This window comes from Giraffa tippelskirchi, chromosome 4, assembly GCF_054371585.1.
Source record: "Giraffa tippelskirchi isolate mGirTip1 chromosome 4, T2T-mGirTip1v1.2.pri, whole genome shotgun sequence".
NCBI lineage: Eukaryota > Metazoa > Chordata > Mammalia > Artiodactyla > Giraffidae > Giraffa > Giraffa tippelskirchi.
Window position 1 is genome coordinate 207,034,124 of NC_137278.1, and position 27,366 is coordinate 207,061,489.

The following is a 27,366-nucleotide window of genomic DNA, read 5'->3' on the forward strand; positions in this document are numbered from 1 at the left end:
CATGGGGTCGCAGACACGACTGAGTGATTATCACTTTCATTTCAAAATGTTAACACTTTATCCCTAGGAGTGACTTTAATTTTCTCCTTCACAATGATTGCTACGCTCCAAATCATGTAAATGGATACAAATGGCTTCTACCACTATTAGCTTAAACCATATGAAATTGTCAATAGTCAATCATTTAGGGCTCTAAAGACGGCAATTTCATAGGATGCAACCTCACAGAAAAGAAATTATTTTCTTTAAATAGGGCTGCTTTCAAGATCAATAAAAGTATTCCTATCCTTTGAACCCAGTTATTTTATTTCTTGGTTTCTTTCTTTAGGAAGAAAAATCCAAAATATGGACGTAGACATACAAAGTGTTTACCGCAAAGTAAATTATAATTGCAAAAACTGGGGGGAAAAAGCCTAAATGCCTAAAAATAAAGAGTCGATGGAATGTTATACAGACATTTAACTCACGTTTGGAAGAACTTGAAGTGACACGTAATGTTAAGGGAAAAAAAGCAAGACATGTGATTACATCTACAGTGTTACCTCCACTGTGTGAAACCACGCATTCAATCTGCGCGCTTAGGCTCACGGTGATTGGTGAAGGAATAAGCAAAATATGATCTATCCATACAACGGATATCATGAGACTTAACAAGGAAGGGCGCTCTGACGCTACAAGAGGATGAACTCTGAAGACACTGTGCTTCGTGAACGAAGCCAGACACGAAAGGACAAACAGTGTATGAGCTCACTCATCCGAGGCACCTAAAGTTGTCAGGTTCATAGAGAAAGCAGAACGGTGTTTGCCAGAGACGAGGGGAGAGGGGTAGGGAGTTAAGTGTTTAACGGGGACACGGGCTTGGTTTTGCAAGATCACGAGAGTTCTGGAGATGGTTACACAGCAACGTGAGTGGACTTAATGCCACTGAGCTGTGCACTTAGAAAAGGATAAGACGGGGACATTTACAGTATATGTATTTCTCCACAATAAAAGAATTGGGGGGGGGATGCATTAGAAATAGACGAATAAGCTCTCCAAAGCAGCCCATGGGCCCTGAGATGAAGACCATTTCGGAAGCTGAATTGCCTGGTGTCCACCCGGCTGAGGAAGCAGGATGGAGCTGGTTCCTGTTGTACCATCATCGTGGGGTTAAATGACTGTTTTCTTTTTTTTTTTTTACACTTGCATTTTTCAAATTTTTCTCAACAAATATTTCTTTTAAAATCAGCGAAAAGGTGTAAGTCACATAAAAATAGGGAGAGTCACCATAAACAAAGGGAAAAGAGAAGTCACGGATCAGGAGGAGATATTTACAATAACCTCCCAGCAGAGAAGTGGGGCTCTGCCAGGCAGTTCCCAGGGGAGGGAGCCTGGGTGGCTGATAGCATTAGAAAGTGTTGGCAGAAATTAAATCTCGATAATGCCAAGGGCTCCAGGATATGGCGCGTGGGGGGGCTCTCCCGCAGCGCCGGCCGGAGTACATGCCAATCACTGCAGCCACTGTGGGGGTGCCTGTGCAGCTGAACCTGTGCTCTCTCTCCCCTCCCCGACCCAGTCAGTCCACATGGACTGACCCTGAGTGGGAGAAGGACACAGTCACGAAGGCCGACTGTGCTCGGCTTGCTACAGAGAAAACCACAAACTACCTGCCGGCCGTGAGCAGGAGGACGACAACTGGACGGGTTTGCTCATTCAGCGGGATGTGTCCACTTCCCACTTCATGGCTAGCTCTACAGCAGCTTCAGTGAGTGAACTGAAGCCAATGTAACGACATGGATAAATCTTAAATTCGTGATAGTACAGCATGAAAAATGAAAACTCTGAACACAGAATTTGATACAATGTCATATATATATAGTTTTAAAACAGGAAACACAATAGTACATTTTGTTAGGAATGACCATCTAAATGGCAAAGACAAAAATATTCACAGTCCCCAGAGGAGCTGGCACAGCTTTTAGAAGCCTGGAGTCGGGGGTCACTAACAAGCTCTGCCACCCACCTCCGTGGTGACTGTGGACAATGACTTGATGTCTGTGCCCCAGTGTTCACATCTATGAAATGGGATATTACTACCATGTACCTCTTAGTGTAGCAGAAGAATTACACCAGTTAGTACATACAAAGGGTTAAGAACAGTGCCTTGCCCACATGGAGTTTGCTGCTGTCATTATTACTGTATTGAGCCTCAGACCTTAAAAATGCTCACACTATTTGCTCTAGCAATCTCACTTCCAAGAATTTATCCCATGTAAGTGACTGAGGATTTATGGACTCAGATGTTGACTGTACACAAACATGTGCAATCGGAGATGACCCAAGCGTCCAGCTACGCGTGCCTGTGTGCTAAGTCGCTTCAGTCGTGTCTGACTCTTTGTGATCTGATGGACTATAGCGTGCCAGGCTCCTCTGTCCATGGAATTCTCCAGGCAAGGAGAATCCAGCTATGGTGGTGTGTGTGAGGGGGTGGGGTGGGGGTTGCAGTTAAATACTTCCAGCACAAGCCTGTTGTGATTTAGCTGCTGCATTATTTTTGTATTTTTCATATTTGTTTTTATCTCCATCTGTTTTTATCTCCCCTTCCATAAAGGCAAATGGAGAAGGCAATGGCATCCCACTCCAGTACTCTTGCCTGGAAAATCCCACGGACGGAGGAGCCTGGTAGGCTGCAGTCCATGGGGTCGTGAAGAGTCGGACACGACTGAGTGACTTCACTTTCACTTTTCCCTTTCATGCATTGGAGAAGGAAATGGCAACCCACTCCAGTGTTCTTGCCTGGAGAATCCCAGGGACGGCGGAGCCTGATGGTCGTGAAGAGTTGGACATGACTGATGGGACTTAGCAGTCGCAGCCGTGAAGGCACGGACCATGGCACCCTCTGACTCAGCACAGAATGGTGACCAAAGAAACCCAAGCTCACTGAAAACAGCCTGTGATTGTCACTACTGATGCGGTCCATTTACAAGTAGAGACGGAGGAAACAGCCTAAGAAGGGACAGTTCATGCAGCCAGAGAAGTGGTCCCGGGAAGGAACAAGAGCCCTGTGGTCAGCCACCCACCCTCCTCCAGGAAGCTCTCTTAGACTTCCCCCAGGACCCCACTACAACCATGTTGACCCCTACTCCAGGCTTGGCTGCTGCATGGCCCAGGGCCTGGCACATAGTGGGTCCCAATTCCCTCAAGGCCTGACTTCTCTGGACACCAGATAATCTTCAGGGATCTATGACTCCTAGAACTTTGAAGCCTCTCCTTCTTCGAAAATCAGTAAAATAAAATAACATTTCAATGAAGCAAAGGATACATATGTACCTTCTGACACTCGACGTAGAATCAATATCAACTTTTCCTTTATAATAAGCTAATTAACTCAGGTGGTTGTCAATTTATGTGACACGGTTTTAATCAATTATCTATTTTGCCAAGACTAATTTTAGCCCTTTTCCAAAGAGAAATGCTTGTGTGCTGCGGACACTCTTACCTCCTCAACATAACTGCTGAAGTTCTGGAGAAAATATTTCCAATTTATGTAGGGGGTGAGATGAATTCTGAGTTTTCTCAAAAAATAATGATACTGGTTATCTGTTAGTTTGTAGCAGAAATCTTTAAGAACCTGTCCAAAATCCGAAGCCTTTACAAACCCAGTGTCCTCTTTATCCAATGCAGAAAATGCCTACAATTAAAAAAAAAAAGCAGATATTACAGTCAAATAAATATTTCAAAATATTTTTCTTAAGTATTGCTTTTTGGAATGCAAATGAAATCAAGTGAATGGGAGTTCCCTGTAGATTCTAAATTACTAAATAAATGCACCAGGACTGAGAGACAGGTAGAAGGTGCGCCTGGTATAGGAGCCGATGTGTTGTTGAGGAAACCCACTTTCTTCCCTCCAACCTGGATATGAAGAGGAAGAGGAGTGAAAGAGGAACTCCACCCTCACTGGTCTCGAGCCGAGGGGTGAAGGAACCTGTCTGAGGTCTCTCCATCATTAAACTCTAGCTCCTGAATGGATCATTCATAACTAGAGGCTCAGGTGAAATTCCACTGCACTGGGATGTAGCGCAGGGGTCACATGATAGGAGTCTAATGTCAGAAGTGTGGCCAGGAGGAGGAGGCAGGGGACCACCCCTCCCATCCCTACCCTAGGGCTTGAACCCTGAGGCTGCTGTCCTTTGCCTACCCTTGGTCAGAGCCTGCACGGCCTTCCTTCCCAGGGACACCCCACCACCAACATCTGTGTTGGAGGAGCTGGGGAAGGCAGTGTCAACCCAGCAGAACAGCAGTCAGACCAAAGTGCAAACATTTGCTATAAAAAAAAGCACGTTTTCCCCCATCTGTTGAAACAAGATCATTCATTTCTCTTGCACTAGAAAACCTATATCAAGGCGCAGGTCAAGATCTTAGTTTCTTAAGTGAGAATTGAACGTGCTTGCAGACCGAAACCCAACTTCCCTTGCGGTTAATTCTCACTCAGGACTAATTAGGCACCCCCATCAGTCCGGGGGGTGGTGTTATGCGTGTCACCACATTAACCTCAAATTGCTGTCTGGCTGCGAGCTTGCATTTGCCTGTGGTGATACGACACAGCCAGGGATGGTGGGAAGCCTCTGGCGCCACGGCCGGGAGGTAGACTTTGAACCTTGGCTGTGTTATCCACCGTAAGCCCTCAACCTCTCTGTGCTGAAGGTCTTCAGGATAAAAACCGGGACTTGAGAACTCACGCTGGTCTAAGTTTTACTGCGGCAAACCTGAAGACACACCTGTCCCGTGTACCTGGGCATAGTGGATCTCAGCAGGCTGTTAAGGAGAATGACCCTCCAGGTGAAGGGCGCTGACTGAGCATCCTGTCCTGAGGGTGGCAGAAGGCCCTGTGGAGCCGTAAGGCTCCGTGGACCTAAGGGGTGAGCTGGGGTCTGGCTCACTGTGGCCATGGGACCCGCACTTCCCCGGGGCTGGTGGCCTCCTTGAGCGTCAGTCCAGCCCGACAAGCCCCAGGCTGGGGGTGAGGAGGCTCAGACATGCAAAGGCTTAGGGATCTGTAGACTCTGCACAGATATACAAGGTGTCGCTGTGCCATTTCGGAAATAAGAGGCTGCATCGAGACGGGTCCCCCGTGACCTCGGGGGACGCCTCATGTGTCCGGTCCCCTTGCTGACCCCTCTCCTCAGACACCGTCATCCCTTCCTTCCCTCCCTGCCACAAAGGCCACCCTCCCCACCCAGGCCACCTGCAGTCTCTTGGCCAGAGAATCTCACTCTCCTGCTTAAAACCCCGCCTTCTAAGGAGTGTTTCTCGGGAGTGAGAACCGTGGCTCCTCCCACAGGGTCCATGGACCTCAGTTTGAGAACCATCCTGACAGGTGCGGTGTGGTGCCACCCTGAGCTGGGAGAGGGCAGGGCCACCCTGCATGTGGACTTGTTTGGCCTGCACGGTGCCTCTGACAGATTTGAAGCATGTGCTGACATCTAGAAATCAGGAGGTTTCATAGCTGCTCATGAAAAATGCAAAGATCTAGCCGAGCTGGGACCATTTCTCAGCTCAGCAGCGGTCGGTCGGCGAGGGTGCTGAGGAGAAGCTGCCCTCTAGACAGGGCTGTGCCCCCTGGCCTGCTGCGGCCACCTCCCGACCCCTGCATCACTTCCTTATTCCTGGCCCCTGCGCACATTGAGTTTGCAACCCTCACGAGGTGACCCCTGGGCCAGGGCAACCTGGCGTCAACAGGGTATATAGATGGGCTTTCCAGCTGACCCGCAGGAATGTCATACTAATCTGTGATCTTTAGATAGTCATTAAAAAAAAAAAGACACAAAAGTGTCAAATCCTTATCGTGATTTCCTACACGCAGACCATCTCTGCTGTCCGGGAGGAAGGCCACGCTCGCTGGCATTCCAAAACAGTCACGGGCTGGCTGGGCTCCCCTGGCCTCTCTTATCTCCCCCTGACCCCTGACGCTTGGACCGGGGAGCTCAGCTTGCCTCCCAGCACCGAGGAGGTTAGAGAGCCCGGGTCTGGGTGTTTGGGCGGTACCATGGGTCTATGTATCGCAGTCACGGAGACAGCCCTGCTCTCACTGTGCCGTCCAGACCGCGCGCCCAGCATCGCACGGGTGGCCCTGGATTCACCGTCTCATCAGGTGGCAAGGCCTGCCCTCTGCTCACAGCATCTCTTCTTCCCATGTCTGCTGCAGGGGGCAGCTCACATGGGGACCCTCGAGGGGGACCAGCCCCTTGCAGGAGCATGGCCCGGGCACTGTCTTCCGAGGATGCGCCCCACAGCACCAACTCCACATAGGCCGGGTCTCAACACACCCCACGGGGTCAACAAACATCAGCTTCAATGTCAGTGTACTGGGGGGACTCCCTTCTCACACTCCTGGGGCTCCTGGTCACAGTGACTCTTTGTGCCACAGCCTTGCCCTGGGCAGCCTCTTCAAGGCCACCTTGAGATGGCATCACCCATCCCCATGGGCCTGGGAGCCTACTCTCACCTGAGGCCTCCATCCTCTGCCCTCTTTGCCCAAAACCTCTGCCTTCACCGCAGATCCTGCCTCTGCTGGAGGCGAGTGCTTCAGCCTCACACAACACATGCTGGGTGTGATCATGGTAGCTTTGCATGGAGCAAAAATGGACACACATATGTGCTCACACCAACAGTCTGATCCCAACCTACCATCAAGTTCTGATGTCCCAGGAGAGTGGAGGGAGGTGGAGGGACCCAGGAGGAGGGGCCAGTTTGAGAGATGGTTTTCAGGGCTTCCCTTGTAGCTCAGTGGTAAAGAATCTGCCTGCAGTGCAGGAGACCTGGGTTCAGTACCGGGGTTGGGAAGATCCCCTGGAGAAGGAAATGGCAACCCACTCCAGTATCCTTGCCGGGAAAATCTCATGGACAGAGGAGCCTGGTGGGCTGCAGTTCATGGGGTCACAAACAGTTGGGCACGACTGAGCGACTAACACTTTCGGGAACTGGCATGGTGCCAGAACTTCAGTTCCCACAGTAAAGGCGTACCATTGACAAAGCCAGATTGGAGGCGGCGACAACCTCCTGCATGTTCTTCAGAACCTCCTCTGGATTTAGGGCTGCAAAATTGATCGGCATGCTCTCCTCTTTCTCCTGGGGCTGAGGTCTTGTTGGCTTGCTGTTTTCCACTGCTCGCAAGAAGTCAAGGTAATTGATGGAGTTATTGTGCCATCCGATTCCCCAACTTCTCCCCAGAGAAAGAAAACAATATTAGTTAAAAACACCATCACTTACTCAATCAACAAACTCAATCAACAAACACCTGCTGAGTACAAAACAGTGGGGAGGACATGAATGAAGGTGAGACACCCTTTCCTGGCCTGTAGGGGCATGCACGTGGGTCAGCTATGCTATTATACAAGGGCTCAGGGAAGGGCTACGACATGAGAGGGTGCGGGGCCACTGCTGCTGGTGGGGCCGCAGACCATGCTGCACCGGAGCTCTGAGTCTTGAAGGCTGGACAGTCGGGCTCACGGGGTCGAAGGGCAGAGGGCGGGGGTGGAGGACTGGCTTGAGGAATCCAGCCCTGTGATGGGGGCAGAGGCAGGAGCCTCAGCACGGATGTGACGTGTGCGGAGACGTGATCTGGGGAGCTGAGTCTGACGGTGATGGCAGAGCTGGGATGGAGGCAGGACTTGGGTGGTGGGGGCCGGGGCTGTGTTCCTCGAGACTTTAGCTGACCAGGGTCCTCACTGAGAAATGGTAGGGGCTCTGAAATCAGAGACGTACATCAGAGCCAGTGACAAGGGAAAGAGGGGCTGAGTAAAATAGATGTTAAATTCTTTTTCAAAGAGTGGTTGAAGCTATGTTGTCAAGCTGAAAGCACCCAAAATATATCTATACATATTTTTTACAAAACCTACACAGCTTAGTCTTTTCTCAAATAGCAGTTCCCTGGTGGTCCAGTGGTTAAGAATCCACCTTATAAGGCAGGAGATGCAGGTTCGATCTCTGGTTGGGGAACAAAGATCCCACGTACTGCGGGGCAACTAAGCCCACACGTCACAACTAGAGAGTCTGGGTACCACAACAAAAGCTCACATGACCCAACTAAGACTTGACGTGGCAGATAAATAAGTAAATAAAAATATTTTTTAAAAGACATTCCATCTGGGTGTATGTCTCAACAAGGACATCCACGTAGAAAAAGAGGCTCTTGTTCTTCACTTCAACATGCAGAAAAATATCTTTAATTCTAAAAGAAGACTCTGCAAGAGCAAATCCAAGTTTCATGAGACTATAGAGCTTATTTTATTAAAGATGTAAAATAATGCAAAACACAGCCTGATGGCACTCAAAGTTCATGTTTCTGTAACAGATTCCCTGGGGATCGTGGCATCTTAACCCCTACACGTTCCTTCATAGGATGGAGCTTGTGTCAAAGAACAGCTCAGAATGCCAGGAAGTGGAGAGGAAAGTTTCCAGCAACTGCAATAGCGGCTCCTAAAGAGGAGCCAAGAGCCGTGTTTCTCCAACCACAGCTGCAGAGCTGCTTTCCACAGGCTCTGTGTCGCTGGCTCGCGCGGCCGAGACGCCGAGGAAGAGGATAATCAGCTCCATTTCATCGGCAGGGTAAATTGCCAACTTGGTATTAAAATTTAGTAATAAAATCAAATGCATATGCTAATCTCAGTATTATTTAGAAAAGTCTATTTTGGATCTAGAAAAGAATAATCTACATATAATTATAAATAACAGAGATGTTTATCATCAAGAGGTCTTTGAGAAGAAACAAGCAACTAAGCGATGGATCCTTATTAAGGTTTCAACTCGTAAAAAAGTTGATCACCCCATTGACAGGTGGACTACAGAAATTCCACAGCCCTTGTGTTGTTTATGAAAGTATCAGGCCTAACTACGTTTTAACAAGAGTCTCTTGTAATCATTTAGTTGATTATTTATCTGGTGCTATTTTTCGTGATTTATTCACTGAATGCATTTGAATTCATGTTCAGCTGGAAATAGATTTAGTGAGAGGAGACTCTATTTAAGGAAGAAGAGAAGATACAGGCATTTGAGGATGAAATGGTCCTTCTTTTCTCTACACAAACACACACAGATCCACACTCATACACTTACATGTACATACATATACATACATGTATATACATACACATACAGACAATAGAGCACTATCCTTTAAAATTTTAAGGGAAAATGACTTGCTCTCTAGGAGTCTATGTTCCAGTAAGCTAACAATTTGTGCAAAGGAAAACAAAAAATATTTTCAGGCAAAGAACTGAGAAAATTGTTTTCCGTCCCCCCTTTTCTTAGGAAATTACTCCAGCAAAATAAGAATGTAAATTTAGAGATAAAAAGATGTGGGCATAAGCAACAGGGGCTCCAACCCTGGACAGTCCAGGAGGCTCTTGGTGGTGACCTGGAACAGGAGGTAAGGAGCCAGGCTCTAGGGCAGAGGGAGCCCAAGAGAAACTGGAGGGAACAGAAAGTCAGGGCAGATGCTGGGGAGAGCTGAAGGCTGACGGTGTTGAACTTCAGAGAACACTGAGCCCCGCTGCAGGAAACAGCGATGGGTAAAGAAATCACCCTATTCTCTTTGTTCTAGCAAGTAGTTTACAGCAGAGTTTACAGCATTTCTTAATTATAACTCTGTACATATTCATTTACAGCCTTTCCCCAAATGGCTTAAGAAAGATGCACGGTATCCCTAGGTTTGCCTACGATGAGGTGGACACAGAGGCCCAGGGGTAGAGCCACTGAGAAGAAAGCTTATTTTCATTCATTACTTGGACACTGAATACTATGAATTATGAATATGTACAGAGTCATAATTATGAAATGCCATTTAATGGCATTTGAGTTTTATAATCAACCTATGAATTAAGCAGAGAGGACCTGGTTGTGGCTGTAGGCCATGTAAAAGTTAACTAGCTTTTGTAAAAAAAATATTGTAGCTGATAAAAGGTGGGACATGGAGAGAAAAAGTGACAGAAAGAGGGTAGCGAGCTCTATGCCTAAGAACTTGGAAGGGTCACTCTCATCATTACAATAAGCAGGAAGCTGAACAAACTGAAAACCAATGGCCTTTCTTGGTCCCATCAGAAAATTGAGGTCACAGGGCAAAACATTACCTCCAAATCTGGAGAGATGGGTGAACACAGAGAATTACAGCCAAGGTCTGCTTTCCTGGAACAAAGAGCTCTGGAGCTGTAAGCTAGTAGGAACACGTAAGTGGTAACTTGGGCAACAGTAGAAAATCAAAGACAAAGAGAAGATCTTTACAGAAGCCAGAGAGGGTGGAAAGTTTATCTATAGAGGAACAAAGATAAGAATTACATGGGGTTTCTCATCAGAAATCATGCAAGTAAGAAGATGGTGGACTGAAATATTTAAAGTGTTGAAAAAAAAACACCAACACAGAATTCTATATTCAGTGAAACTTATCTTTCAAAAGTGAAGGAGAAATAAATACCTTCTTTGACAAACAATCACTGAGGGAATTCATCACAGCCACCCTGACCTTCAAAAATGCTAAAACACATTCTTCTGAGAGAAAGAAAATCAAAGAGCCAGAAACATGGATCTACCTAAAGGAAGAAAGAGCATGGGAGAAGGAACAAATGAAGGTAAAATGATGTCTTTGAGGCACTTCCAGGCTGTCCAGTGGCTAAGACTTTATGCTCCCAATGCCAGGGGCCCAGGTTCAACCCCACCACGTGCAGCACGTAAAGATCCAGCATGTCAGAATGAAGATAGAAGATCCCAAGTACCACAAGGGGGACCCGGCACAGCCAGATAAATAAATAAATATTTAAAAAATAATATCTTTATCTTTCTTATTCTTAGTTGGTCTAATAAACCGCTGTTTGCTCAATGTTACAATAACAATGTATTGGGTGATTAGTAAATAAACAAGTGAGGTGAATAACAGCAATGTTATAAGGCAGAGGTCCCTAACCTTTTTAGCACCAGGGGCCAGTTTTGTGGAAGACAATTTCTCCATTGATGATGGCAGTGGGGGATGATTCAGGAGGTAATATGAGTGTTGGGGAGCGGCAGGTGAAGCTTTGCCAGCTTACCGCCGCTCAAATCCTGCTGTGCAGTCTGGTTCCTAACAGGCCTTGGACCAGTAGCAGCCTGTGGCTCTGGGCTTGAGGACCTCTGTTATAAGGAACAGGAGACAGGACTTGGGAACACTTACTCTATAATAAGGTGCCTGCACCTCCCATGAAGTAGTAATGTGTTACTTGACATGGGACTTAGGCTAGTTGTGCATTTGGGTTGCAAATTCTAGAGCAACTGCTCACATTTGTAGGGGGAAGAGAGGGGATGCTAACAACCTCACCTCACAAAGAGAGGAACATGAGATCCAGGTGCTCAGTCATAGAATTTCCAGCCTGCACAGCTATGGAACGTGGCAAGTTAGAAACTGCATGTGGAAGCAGTTTGAGGAGGGGCAATCAAATGAATTATTTTGATTCAAAATCACAAGAGTGGCCCAAAAGCACATAACTAGCTCTCTTCCTCCTAAAATGAGAGAAGGAGGAGTTTTTAAAAGGTGTCAAACAGCGGTTCTCAGGGCGCTCTGATCCAGCAGCATCAACATCACTCAGGACCTTGTTAGGAATGCAGATTCCCAGGGCCCAGGCTAAGTCAGAGAGCCTGAGGGAGGGGCCCAGCAAGCTGGGTTTCAGATTAACAAAAAGAACTTTAGTATAAATGTATACCAAATATTGCATGGAACATACACTAAAAAAAAAAAAAAAAAAAAAACTGTTTATCTGAAATTTACATTTAACATAGCATTTTATGTCTTGTCTTACCTGGCAAACTTAGTCCCTAGAAAATCTGACGAGCCCAAAAGAAAAGTTTTAAAGATTCTGACATTGAGAGTCTTCCAAGGAAACTACCTGCCAGATTACCCTGCCAAAGTAGTGCAAACCAGAGTTGACCTATCTGTGCAGAACTTTTAATCTGCTTCTTAGTATCTCACTCTTATCAGGGGCATATTTTTTAGGAAAATGTCTAATATGGAAGACAGGAGGAAAAAGCAACATGGAGGAGAGAAGCAACATTTCTCAAGTGAAGAAAACCTTAAAAAAATCTATTGTTAATAGTTTCAGAGGAATGAACTGGTATATCCATGAAACAAGGACAGGATGCTATAGAAAAGGAATATTTTGAGAATTAAAAACATGTGCTGGTAATTAAAAATATGAAAAGTATGATTAGCAGGGATAAAAATCTCAAAAGAAGGGTTGCAAACTAAAACTGAGAAAATCTCCCAGAAGGTGGGGCAAGAAAAAAAAGAGATGGAGGACAGGAAAGATTTAAAATAATGGGAGACACTTTAAGTGGCTCGCTAGTCAATAACAATAGGAGGCTTGGAAAGAAACAAACAGGAGAGGGACTCATTAATGAAACAAATCAAGAAAATTTCTGAGAGTCGAGGAACATGAAGAGGGACATCCGAGAAGATGAAACTGACAGATTAGCTGGGGTGTCTGAACACCCTGGAAAGAGATTTCACAAGTGGGAGTGAACTGGGGTTTAATTAATGATAAGAAGTACATAGAAACTAAGCAAACAGAAAAAGTAACGATTACCTCCAGAGAAAACAAAATGCTACATAGGAAAAGAAAAGCGATCCTTTCCTCGCAGTAATATAAACCTTGAACACTGAACTACAGCCTACTGTGACATGGCAACATGGGGAGCTCATGGAGGGAAATGTGCATGGGTTTCTATGGGGCGGGGGAGGCTGGGAGAGGGTGAGGGGGTTGGTGATTATGCGATGGGTGAAAACGAGTTAAACCCACATCTTCCTGATAGGAAGCTGATAGACACTGCCTTAAAAGTGAAAAATCAATAAGTAGCTGTTTAAGTTTGTCACTTAGGACTATTAAGTAAAGTACCAAAAATAGGCGTGTAAAGCACTGGAAGTTATTGACTTTAGGGGGGAGAAGGTGGGGGTGGGGGACATCAGGGCAGAGGGCTACTGTTTTTGATAAGCCTTGCAGGATGACTTGATTCCTGCCCAAGTGTATAAATAACGTGGGTGAAACAAAAAGAGCATGAAAAAATGATGACTGTGCTGCTGGACACACCTGCAGGAAAATTATGTATTTGTCAAGTTGCTTTCTTTTTGCTTTGGGTTGACTCAAACCCATTAGAACGTATCCCGACCAGAGGATTATTAAAAGGCTCATTCTTTTATTTTATTTTTTTTAATTGAGTCACACTGGCTTATAAATGTTCTGGGAGTACAACATTATAGTTTTACTTCTGAACACAAGTTGAAACTCAGTTTTTGGTGGCATGGGGGTTACTTCAATGCTAAAGGGCTGTTTGAGTGGACAGAGAAGGAAAAATTCATGAAAGCAACGTGACCAGCCTGATTTTCAGTGCTGTGAGGACCCTAGTTAACTTGCTCAAAGGAAACCTGTTTAGAAGATCAGTCAGCTCCTCTTCCTTCAGAGAACAGCCACACTCCTGCAGCAGCTTCTGCAGTCTGTACAAGGATATGTAGCCAGTTTTGGATTTATCTAGTTTGGCGAGTGCTTTGCTGATATCTTGATCGTGGCCCTTAAGCTTATCCCTGAAAGAGAATATATTTGAGACATACACACTCCAGCAGGGAAAACAGATAATTTCTTGGGAGCAAGAGCTCCACGATCATTCTAAAGTGATGATCTGATGATTCATCTACTAGCTAATCTTGAAGATGCTTTGCAGCCTTGGTATAATACATACATTGAAAGGTACTCTGGAAAAAAAATCATCATTATCATGTTATTATTATTATTATCAGCAAAACTATGTTAGAGAAATTACAACCTTGGCTTTTTACTAGAATGAGTACTTTAAAAATGGAGCCAAGCATTTAAAAATACAGTGATACCACAGACATGGGAAATACACCTCCATTCTCCCTGATGAAGCCTCGGTGAGTGCTTGTCACGTGCCAGGTATTGCTCTAGGTGTCAGAGTGGCCGCCCTAGCAGAATTTACATTCCAGTCGGGGCAAGGCAGACGATAAACAGAAGACACCAATGCCCTGCACGATGGGTCACTGGGATGGCTGAGCGCTGGTGAGCAGAGCTGGGAATGTCCACAGTGGGGTGGGCTGCAGCCCTCAGTAGCCAGTGCAGGCGGGCCTCACTGGGAAGGCAACACTTGAGCAGAGACGGCAGGTGAAGGACTCAGCTGGGATTTAGCCCCCAGCAGACCTCGATGGGCCCACGGATAGCCAGTGCCAAGGCCCTGAAGCAGGAGTGGGACCAACGACGGCGAAGAGCCTGGGTTCCGTCAGTGATTGCTGAGGGGGCAGGAGTCCGAGGACCCTTTGCCTGCTGTCAGGTCCTTTGTTGTGAAGAAACGCAGCCATCATTTGCGTGCCTTGGTTGGCAAGCCAGGACCTGTGCTGCCTTCACGTACCATCTCCCATTCATTCTTCTCGATAAGGGGAGAGGGAAACTGTCATCCCATTTTACAGGAAGGAGACTGTGTCTGCCCATACGGATTCCGGGCCGGCCAGCTGTCCTGCACAGGGACACGGGGATGACAGGTCCAGCTGTAGCTCCTGCTTGAGTTTGAGGGCTGATTTCCTTGGTGTGTGTGTCGGTCGCTCAGTCGTGTCCGACTCTTTGTGACCCCATCGACTGTACAGCCCACCAGGCTCTTCTGTCCATGGGACTTTCCAGGCAAGGATACCGGAGTGGGTTGCCATTTCCTTCTCCAGGGGATCTTCCCAACCCAGGGATCGAACTCTGGTCTCCTGCATTGCAGGCGGATGCTTTACCGTCTGAGCTACTAGGGAAGCCCGATTTCCTTGGGAATGTGTTCAAGTTTCTGATTCACTCTTTCAGGAAAATTCTTCCCAGACTTCCCAGACTTAACAGAAATTATTGATAAGGGAATAAAAACGTGTGGACATCTCTGAGAATGAACAGTCTTGCTCCGGACCTACAGGGCATGGATTCTATTCTATAACCTTGGCTCACCCAGGTCTCCAGAAAGCTCTTTCTACCATGCTGAACACTGTGCCTGCCTATCTGACTCCTGCTTGGCTGTGAGGTTCTTAGTTGGGGAAAAGAAGAAGCCAGAAACTCCAAACTCAAAGTCTTTGCTGGTAATTGTCTACCACCATATGTATTTGTGGCTTGTTCCTGTTGTTCAGTCGCTAGGTTGTGTCCGACTCTTTATGACCCCAGCATGCCAGCTTCCCTGTCCTCAGCTATCTCCTGGAGTTTGCTCAAGTTCATGTCCATTGAATTGGTGATGCTATCTAACCACCTCATTCTCTGCCGCCCTCTTCTCCGTTTGCGTTTCCCTTTGAGGATACACACCCACAAATAGGTTCCTTGAGTGTGCCTGGGAAGAAAATAACCCATAGCAACAGAGAAGTCAGAAACCAGAAGAGGAAAAGCTGAGAGAATATTGGGGTGGGGGAGGCAGGGACTCTGAGGCCCCGCAGGTCACCGTTTCCCTTCCCCCGCTGGCCCCCAGTTCCGAGTTGCCCGACGTGTGCCGCCAAGAAGCTGACACAGATGAGCCGCGCAAACTGTCCGGGGATGCGTCTCGAGAGAAACAGCCGCCTGGATCCCTGCACAGGGGTTCTCTGAATTTTGTCCCACGTTACAAGCTGATTACTCCTCATCACACCTATTACAGTCCACTTAACCCTTCAAAAAGGGAAGCAAATGAAGGTATTAAAAAAAATCAGAACTTTTTTGCAGATACATATTTTTAGAGGATTGAGGCATTGAGCCTTTCTTGGACTGGTTTCCAGGCAATAATCATCTCCCTTGCAGAGTAAGTCTGTGCATAGAGTGAGTGAGGATTCGGGGCTGGGATCAGGCCAGTTGCCCAGCAGAACCCGTGGCAGCCGACGCAGCAACTGGGCCCTGGTCTGGATGTGAGATGGGAGCCCCACGAGGGTAGGGCCACGGCCCGCGGACGGCCACAGATCCCCCCGCCCCACGGCCAGGCCAGCACGTTGCGAAGAACCCTGGGTGACTGAGCCAGTTTTGCTCCCGAGCCTCTCAGTTCACATCCCAGAACAGCCAGCCGCGCTGCTGTGGCTGCTTTACTGATGCTGCTCTGACCCTGAATCTTCAACTCAGACTCGGGCCCCAAAAGAGCAAGGCCTGGAAAATAAATACGAGCTTGAGAAAGGACTCTTCTGAATTTTTTAAAGTGTATTCAGGCCACTTTAAACAAAATCAATTCGCTTAAATTTAAGAAGCAAACATGAAATTCCAGTCCCTTTGATGAGCATCACTCCTATTTGTGCATCTTATCAGGGTTCGCTGTAAACGAGGAGGTTGAAAGTCTGTGAAACGTTTCATCCTGAAGGGTTCTCTGGAAGATCCACTGACACCAAAATTGAAAAGCGGGCTAACCTGAAGGGCAAAGCGACTTGACAACCTCACATTGTGACGTCTTTGAGAAAATGGGCTGGTCGTGAATTTTTCTGCACTGGGCTTGTAGGGTAAGACAGCATGGCGGCGGCAGGGCGCTGGCTGAGCGCGCGTCGGGTCGCCGAGCTCGGTGCTGTGAAGACGTGAGGAGGCATCGTCCTCTGGCTGAGAGCGCTCCCAGCGACGGATCCACACGCGCCCAGTAAACGGGAGCGGGAAGAGAAAGCGTGTGGGCAACGCCAAGGATGCGCGGTCCCTCTCCAAGCCTCATTACTCACAAGCTGCAGGAGGGAGGAAGGGGGAACACGAGTGGGTGATGAGGCCAGCCCTGTCTGGGGAAGATAACTCCCACTTTTTCATCCATTTTATGGCATATGTGATTTATGCCAATCTTGCTCATATTTTTGCTTGACATTTCACCAACTCAATTCTCTGCCTCTGGGCTTTATAACTTAGCAACTTGGACATAATTCAGGGGTGTGTTCAACACGCCTTTCTCTTAAACCCCGTTCAGCCATCACATCCCGTCTGTGTGTCCTTGGTGTGTTTCTTTCCTACGGGGGATTCTTTAGCTCATTCACTCTTATTCAGAGATGGTGCGGACAGAGAACCGAAGTGACAGACGCGAGACGGACAGACATACAGACGGGAGCGCCGTGGAGCCGCCTGGGACCGGGACTGAAGCAGAGAGTCTCATCTCACGTCATGTCAAACGTGGCAACATTTTCTCCTGCGTGTAACTTTTTATTGATGCATAATTGACATATAACATCATGTCGGTTTCAGGTGTACAAGATAACGACTTGACATCTGTATACACTGTGACATGGTCACCAGGATAAGTCTAGATACTGTTCGTCACCATCCATAGGATGAGAACTTTTGAAGATTTACTCTTGGCGACTTTCAAATACACACCACAGTACTACTAACTACAGTCACCTTACTGTGCTCACATCCCCAGGACTTATCCTATCATAACTGCAAGCTGTGCTTTTGGACCCCTTCACCCCCCTCTGTGACATTCCCCTCCGTACCTCTGGCAACAGCCAATCTGTTTTCTGTATCTACGAGCTTGCTCTTGTTGTCATCCACATACGAGTGAGATCATATGGTTTTTGTCTTTCTTTGTCTGACCTATTGCATCCAGCTTAGTGCCCTCAAGATCCATCCATGATGTCACAACTGGCGAGACTTCATTCTTTTTTTATGGCTGAGTAATATTCTATTGTGTGTATATATGTATACCTGGCCCCCACACACACACCACATTTTCTTTAAAAAATTTAAAATATGGCCTTAGTGACTAGTTTTAAACTTTAAAGAACCATGCACAGTCCCACCATCCAAATACAACATGACACCTTCTGCACAGCATCTTCTGGTCCTCGTGGGCAGGCACGTATGTTTGGTGTAGCTACCGTCATGGTACACAGACTGTTTAAAATTTCATTGCCCACCAGTCTTCCATCACAAACATTCCCAGTCTCCATGATGATGACTATAACTGGCACACGCCACCTCATATTCCTTGGAGCCACGTTCTCTACCAGCCAAGGTATTCATCTGGGGTGGACAGGTGTCCACTTCGGTGCTGTTGTTGAAGACACACTGCAAGTCATACCTTGCACCTGCTGAACTCCTTGGAACTATTTCTTTGGGGTAAAGACTCCAAGGTTGAATTGCTGAGTCTAAGGATGTGTCCTTTCATGCGCTCCCTGGACAGATCCTCACTGAGCGCCCGCTAGGTGTCGAGCGCTGTTCTAAACTAAGGAGAGACCGGTGTGGCCTCCTGGAGCCTGCATTCTAGCTGCCCAGAGGAGGGGCCCAGTGTGGATGTTGGTAAGGACCTAAAAGCTTCAGTTCTCAAGGGTGACCTATAAAATATGAATGATCTGAGAGTGTGACTGGGTCGGGCTGGGTAGGATTATAGCTCTTTAACTCCATCACGCCTCTGTGTTGCTGTTGTTGTTCAGTTGCTAAGTCGTGTCCAACTCTTTGAGATCCCATGGACTGAAGCACAGCAGGCTTCCCTGTCCACCATCTCCTGGAGTTTGCTCAGGCTGGTGTCTATTGAGTCAGTGATGCCATCCAACCATCTCATTCTCTGTCATCCCTTTTTCTTCTGCCTTCAATCTTCCCCAGCATTCAGGGTCTTTTCCAACGAGTCAGCTCTTCAAATCAAGTGGCCAAAGTATTGGAGCTTCAACTTCAGCACCATTCATCCTTCCAATGAATATTCAGGATTGATTGCCTTTAGAATTGCCTGGCTTGATCTCCTGGCAGTCCAAGGGACTCTCAATAGTCTTCTCCAGCACCACAGTTCAAAAGCATCAGTTTTTCAGTGCTCAGCCTTCTTCAGGGTCCAATTCTTACATCCATACATGACTACTGGAAAAACCATAGCTTTGACTATACGAACCTTTGTTGGCAAAGTGATGCCTGCTTTTTAATACGCTGTCTAGGTTTGTCGTAGCTTTTCTTTCAAGGAGCAAGCATTTTTTAATTTCCTGGCTGCAGTCACTGTCTGAAGTGATTTTGGAGCCCAAGAAAATAAAGTCACTGTTTCCATGGCTCTGTGACTTAACACCAATTTCTAGAATCTACAGGGGCTTCATAGGTGGCTCAGTGGTAAAGAATCCGTTTGGCAGTGTAGGAGACACAGCTTCCATTCCTGGATCGGGAAGATCCCCTGGAGAAGGAAATGGCAACCCACTCCAGTATTCTTGCCTGGGAAATTCCATGGACAGAGGAGCCTGGTGGCCTACCATCCATGCGGTCACAAAAGAGCCGGACACGACTGAGCACGCATACACACTTAGAATCTACAGCAGTGAATGAGTGTGATAATTTCACGGCAGCACTGCCAGCACCGGGAGAGACTGCTTCAGAACAACCAGGGCCAGTGCAGAATGGACACCAGCCCCCGGAGAGGTGCTCACTGACTCACCTGGCTGGTACGGCCTTCTCCGTGCTCTGCTGGAGCTCCTTCAGCTCTTCTTGCACCTGCTGAGGTTTCGTGAAATGACCCATGAAGTTAAAATACTCCTCCGCGTAGGGTCGGTGAATATCTGCTGAGTAGTTAATCCCCAGTTTCTGCAAAAATTCTTGGTAAGTGATGTGCCCTCTTCCCTTGGTGTCGTACCTTTAAAGACAAACAAACAAAACTCTCAGCTGTAGCCGCCGAGGGGGCATGCTCAGGGCTTTAAAGCCTGTCTACACTCCATCTGCCTGGTTCCTCACACCCTAGGTTCCTGCAGCACTGGCCTCCCCAAGGGAGTCAGACGTGCTGGAGCCCAGAGCTCACCCAGACCTGATTTGAATCTGTTTTTAACAAGATCCCCAGGCCATCCATATGCTCATCAACATTCCATCGAAACCCACTGCTCCAGTCAACAGGAGGATCACTTCATACAAAGTGGTCTTGGTCCACCCCAAGAGGGCAGCCGGATTCACCTGCCAGCTTTCGGTACAAACACGACTGTGACCACGGAAAATTAAAATGAACCCTTCCTCTCATGCAATGGTCTTTTATTGAGCACCTCCACAAAAGAAGAACTACGCTAAGGTTCAGAAGAAAAATCCGACAAAAAAAAAAAGCATATTCAGTCTTAATACTCAAATAAATGAACGCCCCTTGATTCCAGTTCCCCATTTCCTCTTTGAAGAGATGCCAATTACACACAACCAACGAGAGAGGCTAGTAAGGAAAACAAGATAAGAATTACACTGCGTACCTTTTATGCCACTTTCTATTATTGGGATTTTTCTGAATTATAATTCATTTTTTTTTAAAAGCATAATGGAGGGTTTTTATCTCCCCACATTATTCAAATAGAATAGAAAGAATTACTTCAATAAAAAGTTTTAAGGCAAATTTTCAATTTTCTTTAAAGAAAAGAAAAGCATTTATTCTCACAGAAGATCTTGGTCCTCTTCTCTAACCGGTAAAAACAGCATTTTGTCAAGGTGATTTTTTCCCCAGATGAACTCAGTGTTTTGAGGACCAAATATTTACATGATGTCTGGGGCTTAACGCTCCAGCCAGCTGCTGTTCGGGGCTCTGTCGGATGGAACGTCCACACGGGCGGCTCTCCTGTGGGAGGCAGGGCCCCTCTCTGCACTCAGCCCACCCGACACCATAGGTCCTGCAGAATCGCATGCTCCCTGGGTCCTCTGTGACCCTTTTGGCTGACCTTTCTCAGTTCAGTGATGACAAGGAAAATAGATTTATTTACCTGAATTTCTCATCTCTCCAGGGGAGCGGTGGTGGGTGAAGAATGCAGGGTGAGAAGCCCCCAAGGTGGCTGCTAGCCCAAGGCCCCCTGTCCACTCCCTCCCTCTGCACCCACAGGCCTGCAGACCCCCACCTCCACGTCCTCCCCAGCACCCAGGCCTGTTTTCATCAGGGACTCTGTCCCAGAAGGTGAGGAGTGTTCCCTCTGGTGACCAAGAGGCAGGGAGGGTGGCGAGGTCTGACCCCAGCCAGGTCCTCCCGTGCTCACCTTCCCACCATCTGTGCTTGGTCTCGTGGCCTGCACCTGGGAGCACCGGGGTGGGCAATTCTCACACCTGCAGGCGGAGATCAGTGCCTGACTGCCGGTGCTGTTACCGAGGATTTGGGAGAAACTTCCAGACCTTTCTCAGTCCAGTTCAGTTCAGTCGCTCAGTCGTGTCCAACTCTTTGCAACCCCATGAACTGCAACATACCAGACCTCCCTGTCCATCACCAACTCCTGGAACTTGCTCAAACTCATGCCCATTGAGTCAGTGATGCCATCCAACCACCTCATTCTCTCCTCCTCCCTTCAATCTTTCCTAGCATCAGGATCTTCTCCAAGGAGTTAGTTCTCCCTATCAGGCGGCCAAAGTATTGGAGCTTCAGCCTCAGCATCAGTCCTTCCAATGAACATTCAGGACTGATTTCCTTTAGGATTGACTGGTTGGATCTCCTTGCAGTCCAAGGGACTCTCAAGAGTCTTCTCCAACACGACAGTTGGAAAGCATCAGTTCTTCGGTGCTCAGCTCTCTTTATGGTCCAACTCTCACATCCGTACATGGCTACTGGGAAAACCATAGCTTTGACTAGACAGATCTTTGTTGGCAAAGTAATGTCTCTGCTTTTTAATATGATGTCTAGGTTGGTCACAGCTTTTCTTCCAAGGAGCAAGCGTCTTTTAGTTTCATGGCTGCAGTCACCATTTGCAGTGATTTTGGAGCCCAAGAAAATAAAGTGTATCACTGTTTCCATTGTTTCCCCATCTATTTCCCATGAAGTGATGGGACCAGATGCCATGATCTTAGTTTTCTGAATGTTGAGTTTTAAGCCAACTTTTTCACTCTCCTCTTTCACTTTCATCAAGAGGCTCTTTAGTTCTTCACTTTCTGCCATAAGCATGGTGTCATCTGCGTATCTGAGGTTATTGATATTTCTCCCGGCAATCTTGATTCCAGCTTTGCTTCATTCAGCCCAGAATTTCTCATGATGTACTCTGCATATAAGTTAAACAAGCAGGGTGACAATATACAGCCATGACATACTCCTTTCCCGATTTGGAACCAGTCTGTTGTTCCGTGTCCAGTTTTAACTGTTGCTTCGTGACCTGCATACAGATTTCTCAGGATGCAGGTAAGGTGGTCTGGTATTCCCATCTCTTTAAGAATTTTCCACAGTGTGTTGTAATCCACACAATCAAAGGTTTGGCATAGTGGCATCTGTTATTAGTACAGCCTTAGGGCTTGCAACCCTCCCAAAATACCATTCTACCTTTATTCAGTGAATTTTCTAAAATAGAACAAAGTGACCCACCCACCAGAGGAGGCCCACGGGGGCCTCTGATTCCTGGGGCTTGTGTGAGCATGTTCAATCACTCAGTCATGTCAGACTCTGAGACTCCATGGACTGCAGCCCACCAGGCTCCTCCATCCATGGGATTTCCCAGGCAAGAATACTGGAGTGGGTTGCCATTTCTTACTCCAGAGGATCTCCCCGACCCAGGGATTGAACATGCGTCTCTTGCATTGACAGGCGGATCTTTACCACTAGTGTCCCTGGGAAGCCACACCACTGTACCTGGCTTTCTATTCCAGGTGGCAGGAAGGGCTGGTGCCGCTAGCAAACGGCTCCCCCTACTGCTGGTGATGAGGCAGCTTCGAAGGGGGTGTCTATTTCTCCATCAGTAAACCTGGGAGGGGGAGGGGCTGCCATTTCTCAAGTGCCGAGGGCGATCCCTTGGCCGTGGTCCTGCCCTGAGCTGCATCTCATCTCTGCCAGCCTCATGCCACCAGAGGCAGCTGTGACTCACTCTAGAAAGACACCCCTGGAAGAAAGCTCCCCAAGGGCTCCCCACCCTAGGGGGAGGGCTCCTGAGAGGAGGTGCACAGACGACCCACCCGACAAGAAAGCCCCGGCCAGCAGGGCACCCTTCTGGAACCTCTCTCTCTGGTCCTAAGGTCAAAGTACTGCATCTCCGCCTCCCCTGGGCCCCTCCAGGCTGTGATGAGGACAGGGGGCGGGTGTGCATGGAGAGCTGGGACCAGGGCCAACCAAAGTCTCAAGCACGTCCTGCCTCCATGTCCCCTGCTCCAGTCTGTGTGTCCCCTCCCGGCTCGATGGAAAGCTTCTTGAGGAGAAACGTGCCTTGCTTTATTTTGTTGGGCAACCTCACAGCTCCCATACCTGGTCGCTGAGTGAGTGAATGTGAAGCATGCGTGTCCCTAAGGGAGGGCTGCCGTCCCCATGGGCGACAATCACAGGATTCTCAGCTACAAACTCCAAATCGTGACACTTGGACTGAATGAAAAGACACTTCTTAATTACTTCATTGATAAAGATCATACACATTCTCTCCGCATCTCCAAGGAACAGAAGACCAGATTGCACAACTGCAACTAAAATATTGCTATGCATGTGAATAATAAGAGAGTTAATTCAGCTTACATAACCTCACCCTTCATTATATAATCCTTTGTGTCACATTAAAAAAAAAAATCAACTTGGTTATAAAGGTTGAATTTTAAAATGGTTCAGCAACAGATGCGCCAGGAAAAACGTGCATACAAAACAGAGGGCCGATAAAAACTCACATTTGCATGTGGCAATGGCCACTAATTTATGACATAATCAGATTACTGCCTGTCTATTGCACACACAGCCGTTCGATTGTACACACAGTGTGAACATGTTCACATCGATCGCTGGGCTGAGAAAGTCTTACTCTTTCATGCTCGGTTTAGCGCTTGATTCTTACATAAACGACAGAAGAACCTTCTGACACCACTGACCCCAGATTCAGAGCATCTGGTGCGAGCCCCACCGATGACCCAGGCCGGCAGCAGAGGGAGACGTGGTCCTTGAGCAGCTTGGACATGGGTATCCTCTCGGGGAGGGTGGCATGACCGCTCAGAGAGCTGCCCTTCAGAGCGCGAAGTGTCTGGCTGCCCGAGGGTCGTTGCCCAGTGGGCACATTCACCCAGGCCTGGGGGAGCCACAGACCGGATACCATCTGCCCCAGCCCCCTCCCCCAGGGCCACAGTCTGGCCCCTATGCGCCCCAGTAAGTGGCCCTCTGGCCTTGGATGCAGCCATGCCAGAGAAGGGAGACCCACTCCTTCCAGGACTGCCCTGCGTTCCTGGTTCCAGAGGACATCAACTACTAGGACACCCTTCATGAGGGGCGAGGGGCCTGCTGGATTAGTCCTCGCCAAGCTGAGCCCCCTCTTCATGTCCAGCTCTTCTAACTCAACCCCTACCATCAGCATGTCCCATTCAACCTTTTATTTCCTTTAGTTTTAAGCAAGTTTTATTTATTTATTTTAATTTTTTGGCCACACTCTGTGGCATGTGGGATCTTAGTTCCCCCATCAGGGATGGAACTGCACCCCCTGTATTGGAAGGCAGGGTCTTAACCCCTGGACCGCCAGGGAAGTCCCAGTCCTCCCTTTCCTGAACTGTTCCTTCAGCCTTTCCAAACCTTTCCCATCCTGGGCTCTCTGGTCCAGCAAGGCACCTGACAGGTTCTCCTGGCCGAGCCAACAGAGACGACCCAGCTTCACGTGAGTCACCTGTGTTCATGTGAGCTGATGCACAGGACACAGGGATTCCATAATAGTCTTTGCTTTTCATATTGGAATACTAACGTACAGCGTGTCTACCCAAACAAGAAATGTGCATAAATTGGGCATCATCTCTAGAACATTCTACCAGGTCTGCGTGACCACCTGGTTGTACACGACAGGTGTCTATACTCAAATTTCCCAGGCTGCTGGCTGTCCTGCATGAGTCATCTGTGTGTTTTTATAACACACCGGCTTCGTAGCTTCTTGGAACAGTTGGGTTTAGGTCCGAAATAGCAGAAATCTCCCCAAGGAAACTAGGCTACAGGAGGGGCTCAGAACGCTGAGTGCCCTGGAAAGGTGTGTCCCCCAGAGCCCTGGTTCTGGGGCTCCCTGTCCCCTCCGGCTCTGCTGACACAGGCAGCATGCTCCCCCTTCTGGGGGCCTCCCACTCCCACCCCCCAACTCTGGGCCTCTCTGCTAGCTGGGACGCCCTCTCCCCTCTCTGGCTAATGACTGCTTATTTGGGGGTTAGGGTCAGGCATCGCACTGCCGAGGGTCCTTCCCGGAACACCCACAGCCCAGGCTGCCTGGCTTCTCCCTCCTGGCATGTGGATGCTGTCTTCCTGGCTGAGTCCTGGGCAAGGGGCTGCCTTCATCTCTGAACCCCCCGAATCTGGCACCAGACCTGCAACCTCGAAAATTTCAGGAAATTCCTGCTTAATGATTGCTCAGATGAAGGAATGCGTGAACGCACGTTCATCCTATAATTTATTCTCAGCCGTCTCTCTGAAACCAAACGTGTTACTCCTGAAATCTTGGGCTGAAAGATCCTATCGGCTTCACTTAGCAGGTTTCCTTTCACAACAGCCTCCTCCAGGTTTGAGGGCTGTGTATCTTTCTTTAACCTTCGGTGAGCCGGGCTCGCTTAACACGCCCCTGCCCCCACTCTGTCCGCCCCAAGAGGTCAGCGGGGCCCACAGCCCACCCATCCGTGGGCCATGGGCTGAGGGAGAGGTTGAGTCACTCTGGGCTGACCTGCCACACTCTGCAGACCCCTGGGGACCCTGCTGAGGAATGAAGCCACCTCTGGAAGCCAGATCCCGAATCACCAGTTGGAACAGAAGTGTCCAGAAGAGCTGCTAGACATGCTAGACTTTGGGTGAATAAGAACCAAAACATCCATGTGCCAAGTCACTGAGATCTGGGGGTTAATGCATTAATTTACTTCCACAGTGTAAATGAGACCCTCCGGACGACTCAAAGCTCTAACAGAGCGCAGGTGCTTCGTTTAAGTGCTGAGTGAGTGACGGATGATGACAATTATTTTGTCCATATTCTCATGTTTTCTAATTCTGTGTTTTCAAAAGAGCTGAATGTTATTTTCCTGATCACTTCCAGCTACCCAATTTTGGGGGTGGGCTTTTCTTATTCTCACTAGTAGACCCCAGGAACTGGCAGAGTGTGTCACATTGGCCCCAGCTGCTCCTGCCTTGCCTGGGGTTCTTGGCACTCGTGTTGAGTAGAAGAATGCCCCTTCCCTGTATGAGCAGCTTCGGGAGGCTTGGGGGGCCCCCCGGGCAGCTCAGCGCTGGCCAGCCCCTTGCCAGGCCACACCTCCTGCTTTGTGCAGCAGGGAGATGGGGACTTGGAGGGAGGAGACCAGGGTGAATCGTGTCAGCAAACGCTGAACCATCTAGAGGAGCAGGCCGGTTGGGGGGGCGGGGCATGGAGGGTGAGGACGGTTAACGGAGATCACAAAAATGCCTAGAAAATGCATGAAAAACCACACCACCGAGTTGATCATGTCTGCTGAGTGGGGTACAGCTGCTTTCTTGTTATTGTCTTTTCCTCTTTCTTATGCTTCTTTGAAATTCAAAGATGCTTCCTCCTTGGAAGAAAAGCTATGATCAACCTCAGTTCATTTCAGTCGCTCAGTCGTATCCGACTCTTTGAGACCCCATGAACTGCAGCACGCCAGGCCTCTCTGTCCATCACCAACTCCCGGAGTTCACTCAAACCCATGTCCATAGAGTTGATGATGCCATCCAGCCATCTCATCCTCTGTCGTCCCCTTCTCCTCCTGCCCTCAATCTTTCCCAGCATCAGGGTCTTTTCCAATGAGTGAGCTCTTTGCATCAGGTGGCCAAAGTACTGGAGTTTCAGCTTCAACATCAGTCCTTCCGATGAACACCCAGGACTGATCTCCTTTAGGAGATCACGGTAATTCAAGTCTATGTCCCGACCAGTAACGCTGAAGAAGCTGAAGTTGAACAGTTCTATGAAGACCTACAAGACCTTCTAGAACTAACACCCAAAAAACATGTCCTTTTCATTATAAGGGACTGGAATGCAAAAGTAGGAAGTCAAGAAACACCTGGAGTAACAGGCAAATTTGGCCTTGGAGTACAGAATGAAGCAGGGCAAAGGCTAATAGAGTTCTGCCAAGAGAACGCACTGGTCATAGCAAACACCCTCTTCCAACAACACAAGAGAAGACTCTACACATGGACATCACCAGATGGTCAACACCGAAATCAGACTGATTATATTCTTTGCAGCCAAAGATGGAGAAGCTCTATACTGTGAGCAAAAACAAGACCGGGAGCAGACTGTGGCTCAGATCATGATCAACCTAGACAGCATATTAAAAAGCAGAGACATTACTTTACCAACAAAGGTCCATCTAGTCAAAGCTATGGTTTTTCCAGTAGACATGTATGGATGTGAGAGTTGGACTATAAAGAAAGCTGAACGCACAAGAATTGATGTTTTTGAACTGTGGTGTTGGAGAAAACTCTTGAGAGTCCCTTGAACTGCAAGGAGATCCAACCAGTCCATTCTAAAGAAAATCAGTCCTGAATATTCATTGAAAGGACTGATGCTGACACTGAAACTCCACTACTTTGGCCACC

General features: G+C 48.0%; 1 protein-coding gene across 31 annotated transcripts in view; it reads right to left on the minus strand.

Annotated features, from left to right (window-relative positions):
* Positions 1–27,366, minus strand: part of EFCAB6 (EF-hand calcium binding domain 6) — a 241,057-nt gene that overhangs the window by 35,004 nt on the left and 178,687 nt on the right. For 19 of the 31 annotated variants that reach the window (XR_014081614.1, XR_014081615.1, XR_014081612.1 and 16 more), the window contains 4 exons: positions 19,348–19,542; positions 13,418–13,573; positions 7,003–7,198; positions 3,479–3,670 (listed from right to left, as the gene is read on the minus strand). Coding sequence is in view for 24 of the 31 variants with exons in the window: in XM_081587880.1 (XP_081444006.1) it covers positions 3,479–3,670; positions 7,003–7,198; positions 13,418–13,573; positions 19,348–19,542 (739 nt within the window). In the remaining 7 variants the exon portion in view is untranslated. Of the gene's footprint in view, positions 1–3,478; positions 3,671–7,002; positions 7,202–13,417; positions 13,574–19,347; positions 19,543–27,366 lie in introns of all 31 variants that reach the window. The other 12 variants (XR_014081611.1, XR_014081617.1, XR_014081613.1 and 9 more) reach the window with 1 other exon arrangement.